The 14,065-nt window shown below is 51.3% G+C and overlaps 1 protein-coding gene across 1 annotated transcript; it reads left to right on the top strand.

Annotated features, from left to right (window-relative positions):
- The first annotated feature begins 1,779 nt into the window (after window positions 1-1,779).
- On the top strand, window positions 1,780-5,234 carry egr1 (early growth response 1). The gene is made up of 2 exons (XM_028813179.2): window positions 1,780-2,395; window positions 2,843-5,234. The coding sequence occupies exons 1-2, from the start codon at window positions 2,182-2,184 to the stop codon at window positions 4,084-4,086; spliced, it is 1,458 nt and encodes a 485-aa protein (XP_028669012.1). The 5' UTR covers window positions 1,780-2,181; the 3' UTR covers window positions 4,087-5,234.
- Window positions 5,235-14,065: the final 8,831 nt, after the last annotated feature.

The raw sequence follows: 14,065 nt of genomic DNA, 5'->3' as shown, positions 1-14,065 counted from the left end.
GACGGCTATGCCCTGGCGTTCCGTCCAAACTGCTCTCGCTATTTACTTTATTGACTTATTTATTTTATCGCTATGGTTCATGTGTTCCAGCAACTGCACGGAGCAAATGCACAAAATGAGAGCCCCACTTAGGCGAGTCTGTCCTGAAGGGGTCACTTGGGTGATATATAGCGCCATTACCTTAGCGCTCACATTGCTTTACTTCTCATATCCTGGCTCCATATCCAGTGATTGTCTTCAATGGCTGAACTCATTCCCGAGACCCCCAGACTCTCCCCTTTAGTGGACCCCTGGACCCTACTTCATTCCTATGCTCGGCGTGCTGACTGAAGAGGCGTTGGAGCGGCTTGCAGGGTCGCTCACCGTGTGGTCTGTGTGTGTGTGTCGATCTCAATGTCCCAGTGCAGTGGCGGAGATGTTGGGCTATAAAAATTGTCGCCGTCCGTCTGATGAGACGTACAATCCAGGTCCTGACTCTCTGTGGTCGATGGTCCTTGGGATTAGATTAGGGTGGTTCCGGATGTTCTGGCTAAATCGCCCACCCGGACCTCATCCACCCTGGTCCCCTGTTCCTCCTCTGTCCCTTACTGACTAATTATCTCTCAGCACTTCACCATCTAAAAGCTAATGTGGGGTGAGCCTACTGGCGCAAGAATGGCTGTCATGGCATGGTCCACGTGGATGCTGCACGCTTGTGGTGGTTGAAGTGGTCGCGCACTGTCTATCTATAGCGCTTCGATTAAGATAGAAAGGCGCTCTAGAAACGTCATTAATTAGTAGTATTAATAATTCCTCATCTTGTTCTTTTATATTAATCGTCCACTGCCTGAATGTTTGCGTGTCACCTGCTAAGCCCCGGCGTCCCGTCCGGATAGCTGCTTTGTAACGTGCACGCTACTGGACATAGCCTGGATGGCACAATGGATGCACCACTGGTACATGTGTCGTGTGCACGTAAAGACACGCATGTTTTATACACGCTCGTCGTATGTAATAAAGATCGCATTACATTTTGCGCTCGCGCTCTAGCCGGTGCTGTTATGTATATCTGCTAATATTAGCTCTGTGCACAGCCCCCACATTCAGGGTCGCGCGTGCGCGCACACGCACCAGAGGGTTGCGCTCGTTCAGATTGCGGGGCACCCCCCCCAACCCGCGTTGGCAGCTCTGGCTCTTCATGCGGCTCAACGCCCGGACCCTGCCATGGCAGCCGTTTTTGACACTGACTTATTGCTCCTCGGGCTGGACTTCAATCCGCTTCAGTCTCTCATTCACTGCCAAGCTCTGCTCAGCACTTCGACAACAAACCTCAGGAAACTCCAAATAAGGCCACGGAAGTGGAAACCCACCGGAATCGGTCCATATGTAGAGAGGTCCTTATATGGAGTGGCGGAGCCGAGGCTTCCGGCGAGCGAAGCTCTCAGCAGCGAGACGGGAAATCCGTGCGCGCGCCCGCCCGCCGGCCGCGCCGCGCTAAAATCTTCACTTTCTTTTCATTTCTTTTCTTTTTTTTTCCTTTCGCTGATTTAACTGCAGGTTTCTCGTCGCTAGGCGGCATTGATTTCGGGTGGAGGTAAAGCGATTGGTCTTTTCCTCCGCTTTACTGCCCAGAATTTCAATTCCCATTTCTCTCGCAGCTCCGCTGCCTGCCTCCCTCCCTCCTCCTCCCCCGGCAACGTCATGTGTCCTCCACTGCAGTGCCTAAATATGGGCTTCCTCCTGTCCATATATGGACATCTACGTCACGTCAGGAGGATATATAAAGGAGTGGGGAATCTCTAAATAGAGAAACAGCCCTGAGAGCTTTAACAGATTTCATTGCCAGTAGAGCGCGAGACAGGCAGAGAGAGCGAGAGAGCGAGCGCGGATAGCGAAAGGGAGGCAGAAAAAGCAAAACGAGCAACCCGTGCAGCCCCGCCGCTCCAGTACAGCAAATACGAAGATTTTTGGGGGGGAGTGCGAATCTGGATTTTGCCCCCTTTTTTCTTTCTTTTAATTTTCTTTTGCAAAAATCTATAAACATTGTAAAAAAAAAAAATCCACGACGCTGGAGAGGAAGCGCTTGCCGATTGATTTCTGAAGCGCGTTTTTCCCAGAGCGGCTCCCTTGCCTGCCTTGGCTCTGGTGATTCCCCACCCGTGTTTCCCTACAAAAAGAATCTTTTGATTATTTCTGGAAGACATGGCTGCTGCCAAGACAGAGATGCTCCTGTCCCCTTTGCAAGTGTCAGATCCTCTCTGCAATTTCCCTCACTCACCTATGGATAACTATCCCAAGCTGGAGGAGATGATGCTGCTCAATCCGGGGGGCACCCAGTTTTTGACGCCCTCTGCACCTGAGACGACTGGCTTCAGCAATGGGGAGCCCGGAGAGCAGTTTGAACACCTGCCGGGAGGTAAGCGCTGCACCGCCTTTTACCGTTCAACTTCTCCTTGGGAGGGCTAGTGGGGGGGGGGTCTCAAACTTGGCGGATTTTTAGGGATGCACGGCCGCGCTCGCGGGTCAGGGCTGCGCGCACAAGACGAGCGCCATCGGGAATGGCAGAGACAGCGAGCTCGTCGCCTGCTGGAATGCGGGATCATCCCGAGCGCTGCCATGGCGTTTTGATAGGAGAGGTGCGAAACGCAATTAGCCGTGGCACGGAGGGCGGGGGTGAAGAAGGGCGTCGGGGGGTCTCTGTCTGCGTGCCAGCACCTGCTGATTGGCAGCTCCGCGCAGGTGCGCTTACTACGAAGGCGACGTAACGAGAATGCCGCACCGCACCGCACCGCACCGCACCGCACGCGTCTGTACTGGCAGCCCACTCACAGCTCCTTCTCCTTGTTTTGTTCTTTCTTTCCAGACACTTTTCCCGACATCTCCATCGGCGGTGACAAGTCCATGGTGGATCCCAGCTTCCCCAACCCCACCTGCAGACTGCCGCCCCTCTCCTACACCGGGCGCTTCACCTTGGAGCCCGCCAGCTTCAGCAACAGCCTGTGGACGGAGCCTTTCCTCAATTTGGTCAGCGGCTTGGTGGGCACAGCGAACCAGCCCACCACATCTGTCCCATCCTCCTCCTCACCTTCCTCCACGGCCTCCCAGAGTCCAAGCCTGAGCTGCTCCATCCAGAGCAACGAGTCCAACCCCATCTACTCGGCGGCGCCCACCTACTCCAACTCCAGCCCAGAGATCTTCCCAGACCAGTCACAAAGTTTCCCCAGTCCTTCCAGCAACTCGGTCCAGTATCCTCCCCCGGCTTACCCCGCCAACAAGTCCTGCCCCACCAACTTCCCGGTGCCCATGATTCCCGACTACCTGTTCCCTCAGCAGCCCCCCGACATCAGCCTGGTCTCCCCTGAGCAGAAGCCCTTCCAGAACTTGGAGAACCGGCCCCCCCAGCCCTCCCTGACCCCTCTGTCCACCATCAAGGCCTTTGCCACCCAGACCAGCTCCCAGGACCTGAAGAGCCCCTACCCATCTCAGCTCATCAAGCCCAGCAAGCTACGGAAGTACCCCAACCGGCCAAGCAAGACCCCACCCAACGAGAGGCCCTACGGCTGCCCGGTGGAGACCTGCGACCGGCGATTCTCCCGCTCCGACGAACTCACACGGCACATCCGCATCCACACGGGCCAGAAGCCCTTCCAGTGCCGCATCTGCATGAGGAACTTCAGCCGGAGCGACCACCTGACCACCCACATCCGCACGCACACGGGGGAGAAGCCCTTCGCCTGCGAGATATGTGGGCGCAAGTTTGCCCGCAGCGACGAGAGGAAGCGACACACAAAGATCCACTTGCGGCAGAAGGAGAAGAAGGCCGAGAAGGCCATCCCGGTGTCATCCCCGTCGCCCGTGTCCAGCTACCCCTCGCCAATCCCCTCCTACAGCTCTCCCGTGCCCTCCTGTTACTCCTCTCCAGTGCACAGTTCATACCCTTCGCCCTCGGCGGCCACCACGTACTCTTCGGTGACCAGCACCTTCCAGACCCAGGTGGCCACCACCTTCCCCACATCAGTGGCCACAAACATTTACAGCTCACCGGTGGCCACACCTCTGGCGGACATGCAGAGCCACATCTCTCCCAGGACAATTGAGATCTGCTAAGACTGTGCCCGCCGTCAGGTGGATGGATCCAAGGGCCGGCCATTTCCAAACCCCAAACCAAACCCCCCCCCCATTAACACCCTCTGGAGACATTGTGATGGTACCCAGAGGGTGGTGACAGGGACGAGGAGAAGGACAAAAGGGAAGAAGACTCAGGAAGGAAAAGGGACTGAGGGGACTGAGGGGAGAGAAACCCAGGACAGACTCTGGCGTCCCCACGGCTCCTCGTGCCACGCTTCTCCTTTCTCATTTCTTTGGTACTCTTGATGTGGACACTTCCTTGCATATCTACATTGTATTATTTGAAGTCCATAGCTCATGAATATTTTCTCTTTTCTGTAGTGACGATGCTGTGATGAGTTCTGAATTTGTTTATAAAAAAAGAAGAGCACTTAAATATTCAAGCATGTGTAGGAGTCATGTCCGCTCGTTGGTGCGCCCACCTGCCCGTCTGCCCGCCCGCCTGCCCGCTCGCTCGCTCCTTCCTCTTCTGTTGTAAATACCACCTGCTGTTACTCCTCCTCGACCACATGGGACACAAGGGGGCGGGGCCGGCGGGGGTCTCTCAGATGTCTCGGTGCCTTTCTGAAGCCTCGCTGATGTTTTCACAAACTCACATCTGGAAGAACGATGGATGATGCTCTGCTGCATCTCGCCTTAAGGTGGACGTCATTGCTGGGATTTCTTTTGTTTTTCTTTTCTTTTCTTTTCTTTTGTTTTTTAAGCTACCGAATGTAAAAATTGGGATTTCACGGGATTCCATAAGGGAAAAAAAAAACAAAATCAACCAGTTCAGATGATCTGAAGGCACAGCTGCGTTTGCTCAGAATGTCAGCAAAAATTCACAACGAGGAAAGAAACCTTGCAAAAGTCTATTTTTGTAACTGAAATGTACATATCGATATATTCAGGAGTTGGAATGTCGTAGTTACCTACTGAGTAGGCATGGAATTTGTATGTTAATAACATGCGGTTCATTATTTTGTGGTTACTCTTATTTTGTAATTGTGTTTGTTAAATCAAGTGACTGTTTCTGGCTTCTAAACACATTGAATGCGCTTTACTGCCAACGGGATATTTGGTGTACAAACAGGATATCCTCCGAGAAACCGAAATGAAATAAAGAAACGGAAAAAATCAAAACCTCACATGTGTCACCTGGCTGTTTAATCACTGGGGTCTCTTGGGAGGGGGTCCAAGAAACACAACTCTGGTGGGGCTGGGAGGTCCATATAGCGCCTTTCACCGAAAAACTCGGCCTAAGAAGAAAGGACGGTGGAGTAACAAACAGGGGGCCAAATGTGAAGAAGGGGCAAATACTCGAGGAATGAAACGTGAAGAGGAGCACAGCAGACACACACCTGACTGCTATATAGCGCCTTTCACATCAATCTATCTATCTATGTGATCCTGCCGACTGTACTAAAACTAATATCTCTATCAATTACATAGTGCCTTACACCTATATCTATCTATCTATCTATCTATCTATCTATCTATCTATCTATCTATCTATCTATCTATCTATCTATCTATCTATCTATCATTCAGTGCCTTTCCTGTCCAACTGCCCGTCTACATGGGGTCTCACTTCCAAACAGGACTGATCCAGTGGTCCAAAGCTTATCCTGGCAGCACTGATCACACAGCAAGAGTAGCCCCGGGTCCGGATGCCACTCCTCCAGTGCGCCCACTCTCCCTCACATGCTCTCTCACATGCCAGGACCACTTTAGATCCACCAGGTGAATGTGAAAGAAGACTGGAGCACCAGATGAGAAGCCAACACAGACCCCTGGAAAACGTGCAGAATCCCCTCCAACAATGAGCAGGCACTGGGCCAGTGTGCCACCATTTCAGCTTTACTGGTCTGATTGTCCCCCAGCCAGACGAGTCTGTGCTCAAAGCCCACGGTCGGACATTGCTGGCAGTGTACGATGGTTTCACTTTTAGACACAGAAGCATGTGAGTGTCCTTCTGCTGTCCTTTATGTGGCAGGCAGTGGTCACTCTGGCCCGCTGTCTTTCCTACCCGTTGCTTCTTAAGCCCTTGGGCACTCAGAGGTCTGCAACCTGGGGAACATGGAGGCTTTGGCTTTTTTTCGTTGCTCCTTTCAACTTCTCAGCCTCAAGTCTTTCAAATGATGCCAGGTTCAAACATCAGTGACTTCCTCCTGAACTGCCACTGCTCCTCTTTTCAGGTGTCCCTGAGCCAAATCAGGTCAGCTGTGGTCTTTCAGTGGACTGGCTGACCAGACGGGTTATGGTTGAGGACTCTGTGTTTGGCACTGGTGTGACCTGGAGCCTCAATGGAGCTCAATCCAGGTGTTCCTCAGTTTAAGTCCCCCCTAGACCTCCTATGTCCTTGATGTCCCTTCATCTGACTCCAATTTGAAATGCTCTCCCAGCATCCTTGATCCCGGCCATGACCCTTCACAGATGACATCTTAGTGAACTCCACGTGAGGCTCCCGTTGTCAAAGCAGTGGACCCCAGGACCCTCTTTACACTGGCTGACCAGCCCGGGGGCCTCAGGTTTCGGGATGGGGCACAAGGCGGGTGACTGGCACCAATTCCTAAATGTGCTCATGCAGGACATGCAGCCATTAAGGTGAGTTTGATGGCCACCATTAGCGAGCGCTCAGCTCCCTCGTCTTGTGATGGGACGACGACGCTCCTCAAATCAACTTCTTCACTTAGATGAATGATAAACGAGAGTGCAGTGTGGTGGGCTTGAGCTCCAAGGCATTACTCACCTCTGAGCCTAGGGGGCAGTACCAGATGGGATTAGGGTGGGCATACAAGGCACTTGATTGGATGAAAGCTAATGGAAGGTCATAGTTATGGTGGAGCTGCACAAATCAATAATCAGTCGGTTTTGATGGGGGCTACGCCACTTAAAGGGTCTTCAAAGTGGTACTTTTGTTAAAGTCAGGGTGACCAAGTGACCACAGGCTGGACACCTCAATGGGCAAATAAACAAGGAAGACTAGAGAGTCACATCCCCCCCACTACCCTGAACTTGCCCAAGTGGCTGTTGAGCCCCTGTCTATCCTGTGGGTGATGGCTCACCCACCTGCCCACCACAATGCCACTCTCATTTCTCACTAGCATGCCCCCCACCTCTGGACCTCATCTGGACAAACCTGAGAATCACTTCTGGGTTTAGGGCACCCCTACCTTTGCTCCCAGGACACCTGAGTAGATGTCCCCCTGGTGGCTCCTGGAGCCCCTAAAACTTGTGCCCTCAGCTGCCTCCATGCAGAAAGTACAATCCCCCCTCCTGAACTATAGGGGGTCTCTCTCACCCCTTGGCTATTTCTTAGTCATGTGACCCTGCCCACTACGGAAGTGCCTGCCCTCTAGTGTGCCAGGGGAGTGTCCCCCCTCCCTCTCTCCTTCTCTTGCCCCACCCCCTTTCTCTAACTCTCTGGTGGGATCCACCCCCTTTTACAGTCTTTCTCTCTTTTTCCCAGCATCCCATTCTCCACCCACTTTCTCTCTCTCTCTCTTTTGACCCAACCACTTCCCTCCTCCCTTCTCTCACACTCCGTGGGGCTCCACCCCTCTCTTTAGCCCTGTCCTCTCTCTCTTACAGTGTTTCTCCCCCCCCCCCCCTTTATTCTCTGGTGTCCCCCACCTGATGCCCGTCCAGTTCATTTGGTACACACACCAGGCACACTGCCCTAGCAGTTTCTGTGATACCACACTGGCATATGTAAGAGCTCTTCCAATGCCAACACTGAGCTGTCACCTGCTGACCTCCTACAGGACCTTAACTTCTCCTTCATTGTCCTTTTGGTGCCACCACCATGCCAACCCGTTCCTCTGCCCCGTTATTCTTTGATATGGTGCCCTTCCACATCACATAATCAAAATTGCCGAGATCACAATAAATCACATGGGAGCAAACACATGAGCCCACCGAGAAACTGACCACGCCAGGCAGTGGAATGTGGAGAGAGGGGCTCAACTAATTTGAAGTGTGACACGCTGAGACGATACATATGACCAAGTGGGTGAAAACGTCACCTGAAGAGAGCATTCTGAACTTCACTGTCAAGCCGTTCAGCCGTCCACCAAATTGAGTGTCCTGAGTGTTCCCAGAAATGCTCACTAGTGGGGGATATGACCTTCAAACCCCGGCTAATAATACGGGCAAACTGAAATAATCCAAGGAAACAAAGTCCAACACCAAGCATGAAGTCAAACGTCCAACCAATCAAAAAAGCCAGCAAAATCTAAGAGCGAGAGAATCACCAACTCCTGAGGGCATCTGAATGAACCGCAAGGGACCATGGATCGTCCCACCTTTACTGGGCTGAGGCCTGTGCCTTGAAGTGATGGGCAGGTGGCCCACCAGGAACGTCACACAGGCTCAGTCATAAGCAGAGGTGACATTAACAAAAAGCAGAGACTCAAACGAGAATGTAAAGCCCTGCCAGGGGAGGACGCCCACCCTCAGTAAGGCACAGATGGCAGCCCTGGGGTCAAATCAGCCAATTAGTCAGTGGCCCATTCTTCAGCATGAACACCTGGGCAGTGCTGGGCAGCAGATACTGAGTGGTGGGCACGACGTTCACTGACTACACCGGGGACGATGCCAGGGGCCACCCAAGACAACACTGGACAGAGAGGTGACATCCGCTGAGCTAAACAGGCCATGACCTCCTTGCCTTTGAGGGTCCTCTGCGACACCTCAGTGCGTTCTGATGGGTCCACATCTGCATGAGCCGTAGATCAGGGTGGTAGAACAGGTAAAGAACCTGCCCTTATCTTGAACTGCCCACTTTGTGTCCACTTCCAGATGAGTCTAACGGGGGGCTGCAGACATCCCACCCAGCAATGGCCCCCTCCTGGCACCCAAGTGCTTCCTGAATCCCTGAAATAGACAAACAGGTGGTGGAAAACGGATGAATTGGGTTTCTGTTGAGTTTTGGGTGGGCATCTCCTTGTCCAAAATGTCTAGCAACTAATGCTGGTCATCACCTCTGTCTTCACTGGACATAACTCCATATTAAAACGGAATCAACTGGACATATAAAGTTGTCTCTGCTTTGTCTCAAAGGCTTTATCAATGGATATCAGCATGCGGACCACTTGTCACCCATAAACACTAAGAGGGCCCCCAGTCTTTATTCAAATGCAAATGAGAGTGGGAGGCACCCATGGAGAGCATAAAGATGGGCATTTAGAGGAGACTCTGTGGTCACCCAGATGGCTTTGTTTCACCCTCTCCTCAGAGGGACAGACACTAAGAGACCATCTAATGGTGGAGGTTTGTCATGCAGACCAGGAAGGCCATTGGTCCTGGAAGACCACGTTCAATTGGATTTTGTAATCCTCACTACCTCCACTAGGGGGCAGATTATCAGAATGGAGAGCCAAAGTAGTGGGTGTCAAGCTGAGGGACGGTTTGTGATTTGTATCACTAGATGGCTCAGTAACATAATAACGATAAGACCAGCTGAAGGCGATGACGTAGTCGGCAGGACCCCCCAGTAGTCACGTACAGTGGGTGGACATGTTGAGAGCTGAAAACAGAAGTTAGAAGATGAGCAATTCAGATTGTCCACTACCCTGGACAAGTTTGGGCGGGGTGTAAATGAATAAACTGGGGCGACCACTCTCAGAAATGTAACATCCAAGCAGGAGGACTGGGCAGACTACGAGCCTACCATAGGTGACCAATACACACAGAGGGGACAGAAGCGTGTGACACAAAGGGGGGTTATGAGTCAATCACCCGTCGTTTACACCACACCCAATGCCCACCCTTACTGCACAATCCCTTTGTACTCACCCCTCCACCCTTTTCATGCCCACCCATATACCCACCGTATTTTGTAATGTCAAACCTTCCTTACCCACAATGCCGTTTCCACTTTTCCTTTTTCCGTCAAACTCCCACCCTGTTCTTTTCTTTACAAGCACTGAATGTCTTGGGATGGACATTTGTTATCCATTCCGAAAAGGGTCATCAATGATGGAAGGCGACTTTAACACACGTAATCTGACGGTGTAATCCTGACCTCCTCCACTGGGGGGGGGGGGGTCAGATAGTCAGATAGGACAGTGCAGGGTCATCAGAAACAGTCAAGGTGAGGAACAGTTCAGGTAATTTCTAACACTAATACAATAATGACAAGACAAGCTGAAGGTGACACACTGGTGGCGTAGTCGGCAGGACTCAAGCACAGATGTGCACTTTTTGGACACTTTGAGAGGTGAACACAGAGGACTCTCTGACACCCTCGCCATACCCACACTTGTACTCCATTTATACTTGTCCCTGCACCCTTTACCAGAGCCACCCAGTGTCCTTTACACCCTTTACCCTCCCATACATGTGCCACACTAACCCCTTAACCACCCTGCCACCGACACTAACAGATTCTGACCCCGCCATACTTTGTCCTACCAACCTCCCTCACTTATACTGCCACATCCGCTTTAACTTATTTAATTTATTCTGACACCTAGTGCCACCCCCCGTACCCCCACCACTCTTTAGTAACTAAACCTGAATTTCTTGGGATAACCACTTTCTCTCCATCCCAAAAAGGTCATCAGTTATGGAAGGAGTCCTGAAGACCTTTAACTTGTAATCCTGAGCTCCTCCAGAAGGGGGCAGATTGTTAGATGGGACAGTGCAGGACCACCAGCACCATCCGAGGGGGTGGCTGACCAGGTGAGGGAACAGTTTGGGAGATTTGTACTAATAAATAGTTCAGAAACAAAACCACGAGAAGATGAGCAGATGATGGTGACAAACTGGCGCAGTCAGCAGGCACGTGTAGCCGAAAACCAAAGACAAGAGATGGACAATCCAGACCGCCTGCCACCCTCCCCATACACACACGTGCACTCTCTTCACCCCTTGGCCTATCCTGCCAGTCTCCTTATATTCATTTCCTCATCTCGCCTTTACCCACTTTGGTGCCAACTCTCACAAATCCCCCCCCATCCTATACCCATAGTAACACTTCTCTACCCCTTTAACCCACAACATTGCCTCCTTACTAGCCCGTTCTTTATACTTCCTCTACCAGTACCCTCATTCCCTCAGTACCACCCATTTTGCATCTGCCCCATCAAACCCTCTTTACAATGAATGCCAACGTTCACTTAATTAAAAGTGCAGGGCTTAGTCACATGCCTGCTGTCATCCGAGTTCAAATGGTAGAAAGTTCTCAGTGCAATTTGTGCCTGCATTCAACGCAAAGTAGGAGCCAACCCTGGAGGGGCACTGCCAGTCTATCAGAGCTCCACACACTGCTGCCCGCAAGTAAAGGGAGCACACCACCAGATTTTCTACTGAATGATGAGCAGAGTCCTCATGTTTGTCATGATGGCGCCACCTGGTGTGTAGAAGCGGTACTGCATGTGCCTTGGCACATTTGATCAGAGACGGGTGAGATGGAGTGGATGTCTCACCTCAAAATGCATTCGCAGAGGGGCAGACAGCAGCAGACGGGGTGCCCCTGGAACAAGCAGCAGGAAGTGGGGTGAGGTGGTTAACGCTTTGGATTTCAAGCCCTGAGGTTGTGGGTTCAAGTGCCACCACTGACACTGTGTGACCCTGAGTAAGTCACGTGACCTGCCTGGGCTCCAATTAGAATACCAAAAGAAATGGAACCAATTGAATCATTTAAAAAAAAACAACTTGTAAGTCGCCTTGGATTAGGGTGTCAGACGTAAATGAGCCGAGCCAAGTGGCACACCCGAGGGCATCGGAGTGCTAGTCCAGCTCCCTAATGAGGAGTTCTACCAATAGGGTAGGGGATGTGCTCAGTCTAACTCTTTAAAGTTATCAATCACTGCACCAATGTGGCCAACATTGCCCAGCTGGCACAGACTGGCATTGTTTACTGATGCCAGGCTCATGATTCCTGGGATCTGAGTGAACCTCCTCTTTTCAGAAGTTTAATTTACAGCCCAACTTCCAATTAATGTTTAAACTGTGCCTGCCAGATTGAGAGCGTGCCATGACTTTGCACTGAAGCTGAAACCTCTTAGAGGGGCATCCATTTTAATGTGCTAGTCCGAGCTCAGGGAGCTTGAGGAACAGGAAGAACGATGGGACATACCATCTGAGATATGAATGTCCCATCAGCCTCGGGGACACCGAGAAGCACAAGGTCAGAGCACTCGACATTTCAACAACCTCAGAGAAGCCGAGAAGTCGTGAGATGACCTGTCATGGTGGAGACACGGGGAGAGCAACAGTGAACAAGACGAAAGGTTCGGGTGCAATGAGAACCATGAGACGCATGGCACAGCATCTCAACAAGACACCAGGATGTGGAAACACAGCAAGAAGAACAACAAACTCACTTTGGAGATGTGAAGATCCTCTCCGTCTTCAGGGATGTTGAGAATTATGAGGTCAGGGAAACACACACACACACACACACAACTTCAACAACCTCATGGGATGACCCATCATGGTAGAAACACGGGAACCTCAAGGAAGGAGAACAACCGACACACCTGTGAGAGAAGAATGTGCGATCAGCCTTAGGGACAAATGACGAGGTCCATCACACAACATCTCTGAGAAACGGGAGAACACTCTGTGAAGTCTCAATCACAAGAGACATTCCTACCGTGGAGCTGAGATAAGAAGAGTCTGCCCAACATCTCCACGAGTCATCCTGTGATGAGCCCTCATGGCGAGGAAGAGAAGAACGACGAGCACACCTGTGAGGCGAGAACTGGGCCATCATACAAGAGGCATGATGAGAAGGAGAACTTCAGAAAAGACAAGTCAGAAGAACATCTCAACAACCTCAGAGAAGTCGAGTAGACATGAGACCACCCATCAATGTAGTGACACGGGGAGCCTGAGGTAGAAGAAGAACAAATACATCACTGAGCCAAGAATGGCCAATCAGAGAATCACAATAAGGAGCATCAGACCACCAACACTCTACAGCATCTTAACCACCACTGACCAGTAGCAGTCCTAAGAGGGGTCCGTCATATGAGAATCACCACCTGCCATGAAGCTTGAATAAGAAGAGTCTGCACAGCATCTCCACGAGTCATCCTGTGATGAGCAGTCATGGTGGAGAGACGGAGATCTCAACAAAGAGAAGTACGGTGAGCACACCTCTGAGGCGAGAACGTCCAATCAGGCTCAGAGACATCAAGAATCATGAGGTCCATTGCACAACACCAACAACCTGAAAGAAACCAGATGGACCAGATCAGTATCAATGAAACAGCAACTGCTGGAAATGTCACACAGCGGACCCTCAACGGTGACAACCTAAAAGGAACCGAACAACCGTGAGACTCGTCAGATTAAAAATGACGTACGACATCTGAAGACAGCCTGAGGGAAACCATCAAACTGCAAGAGCGGACCACCTCACTAAGCAGACAGCATCTCAACAGTCTCTGGGACACAACCCAAGCCAGCAATGCAGCCATCTTCAGCGAGAAGAGGAATGATGACCACACCTCGCTGATTAGATTGGCACCACCAGCCTTAGGGGGGCAAGGAATCAGCAACCTCAAAGAACCCTAAAGAAGCCAAGTGGTCACAAGACTCACCTTCTGTGGCACAGACCCTCATCTACATCAAAGAACATCTCAGCAACGAGAGATCAGCAGCAGTCATGAAACTGGGCCATCAAGCAAGAGTTGCAATGTATCATCAAGTCTGAGAAAGAAGAATCAGCAGAACATCTCAGAGAAACCAAACTGTCACGAGATAAGCCAGTAGAGGGATGTAGCGGGATCGAGGAAGACAAAGAATGAATGATGAGCACACCTCTGACAGAGACGTGAACTGTGCCAACATACATGATGGGAAGGAGAACTTCAGAAAAGACAAGTCAGATGAAGAACTCAACAACAATGCAGAAACAAAGCAGACATGAGACCACCCATCAAGGAGGTGACACTGGGAGCCTGAGGAGGAAGAACAATGAATACGTCATTGAGGCAAGAATGGACCACCAACACTCTACAAC

The sequence above is a fragment of the Erpetoichthys calabaricus genome, chromosome 11 (genome assembly GCF_900747795.2).
Source record: "Erpetoichthys calabaricus chromosome 11, fErpCal1.3, whole genome shotgun sequence".
Classification (NCBI taxonomy): domain Eukaryota; kingdom Metazoa; phylum Chordata; class Cladistia; order Polypteriformes; family Polypteridae; genus Erpetoichthys; species Erpetoichthys calabaricus.
The sequence above is the reverse complement of the archived record's forward strand: the minus strand, read 5'-3'. Positions and strand labels throughout refer to the sequence as shown.

Coding starts and splice junctions, on each gene's coding strand:
- egr1 (XM_028813179.2), top strand. CDS start 2,182: ATGGCTGCTGCCAAGACAGAGATGCTCCTGTCCCCTTTGCAAGTGTCA. Junction 2,396..2,842: donor GTTTGAACACCTGCCGGGAG/GTAAGCGCTGCA, acceptor CTTTCTTTCCAG/ACACTTTTCCCGACATCTCC.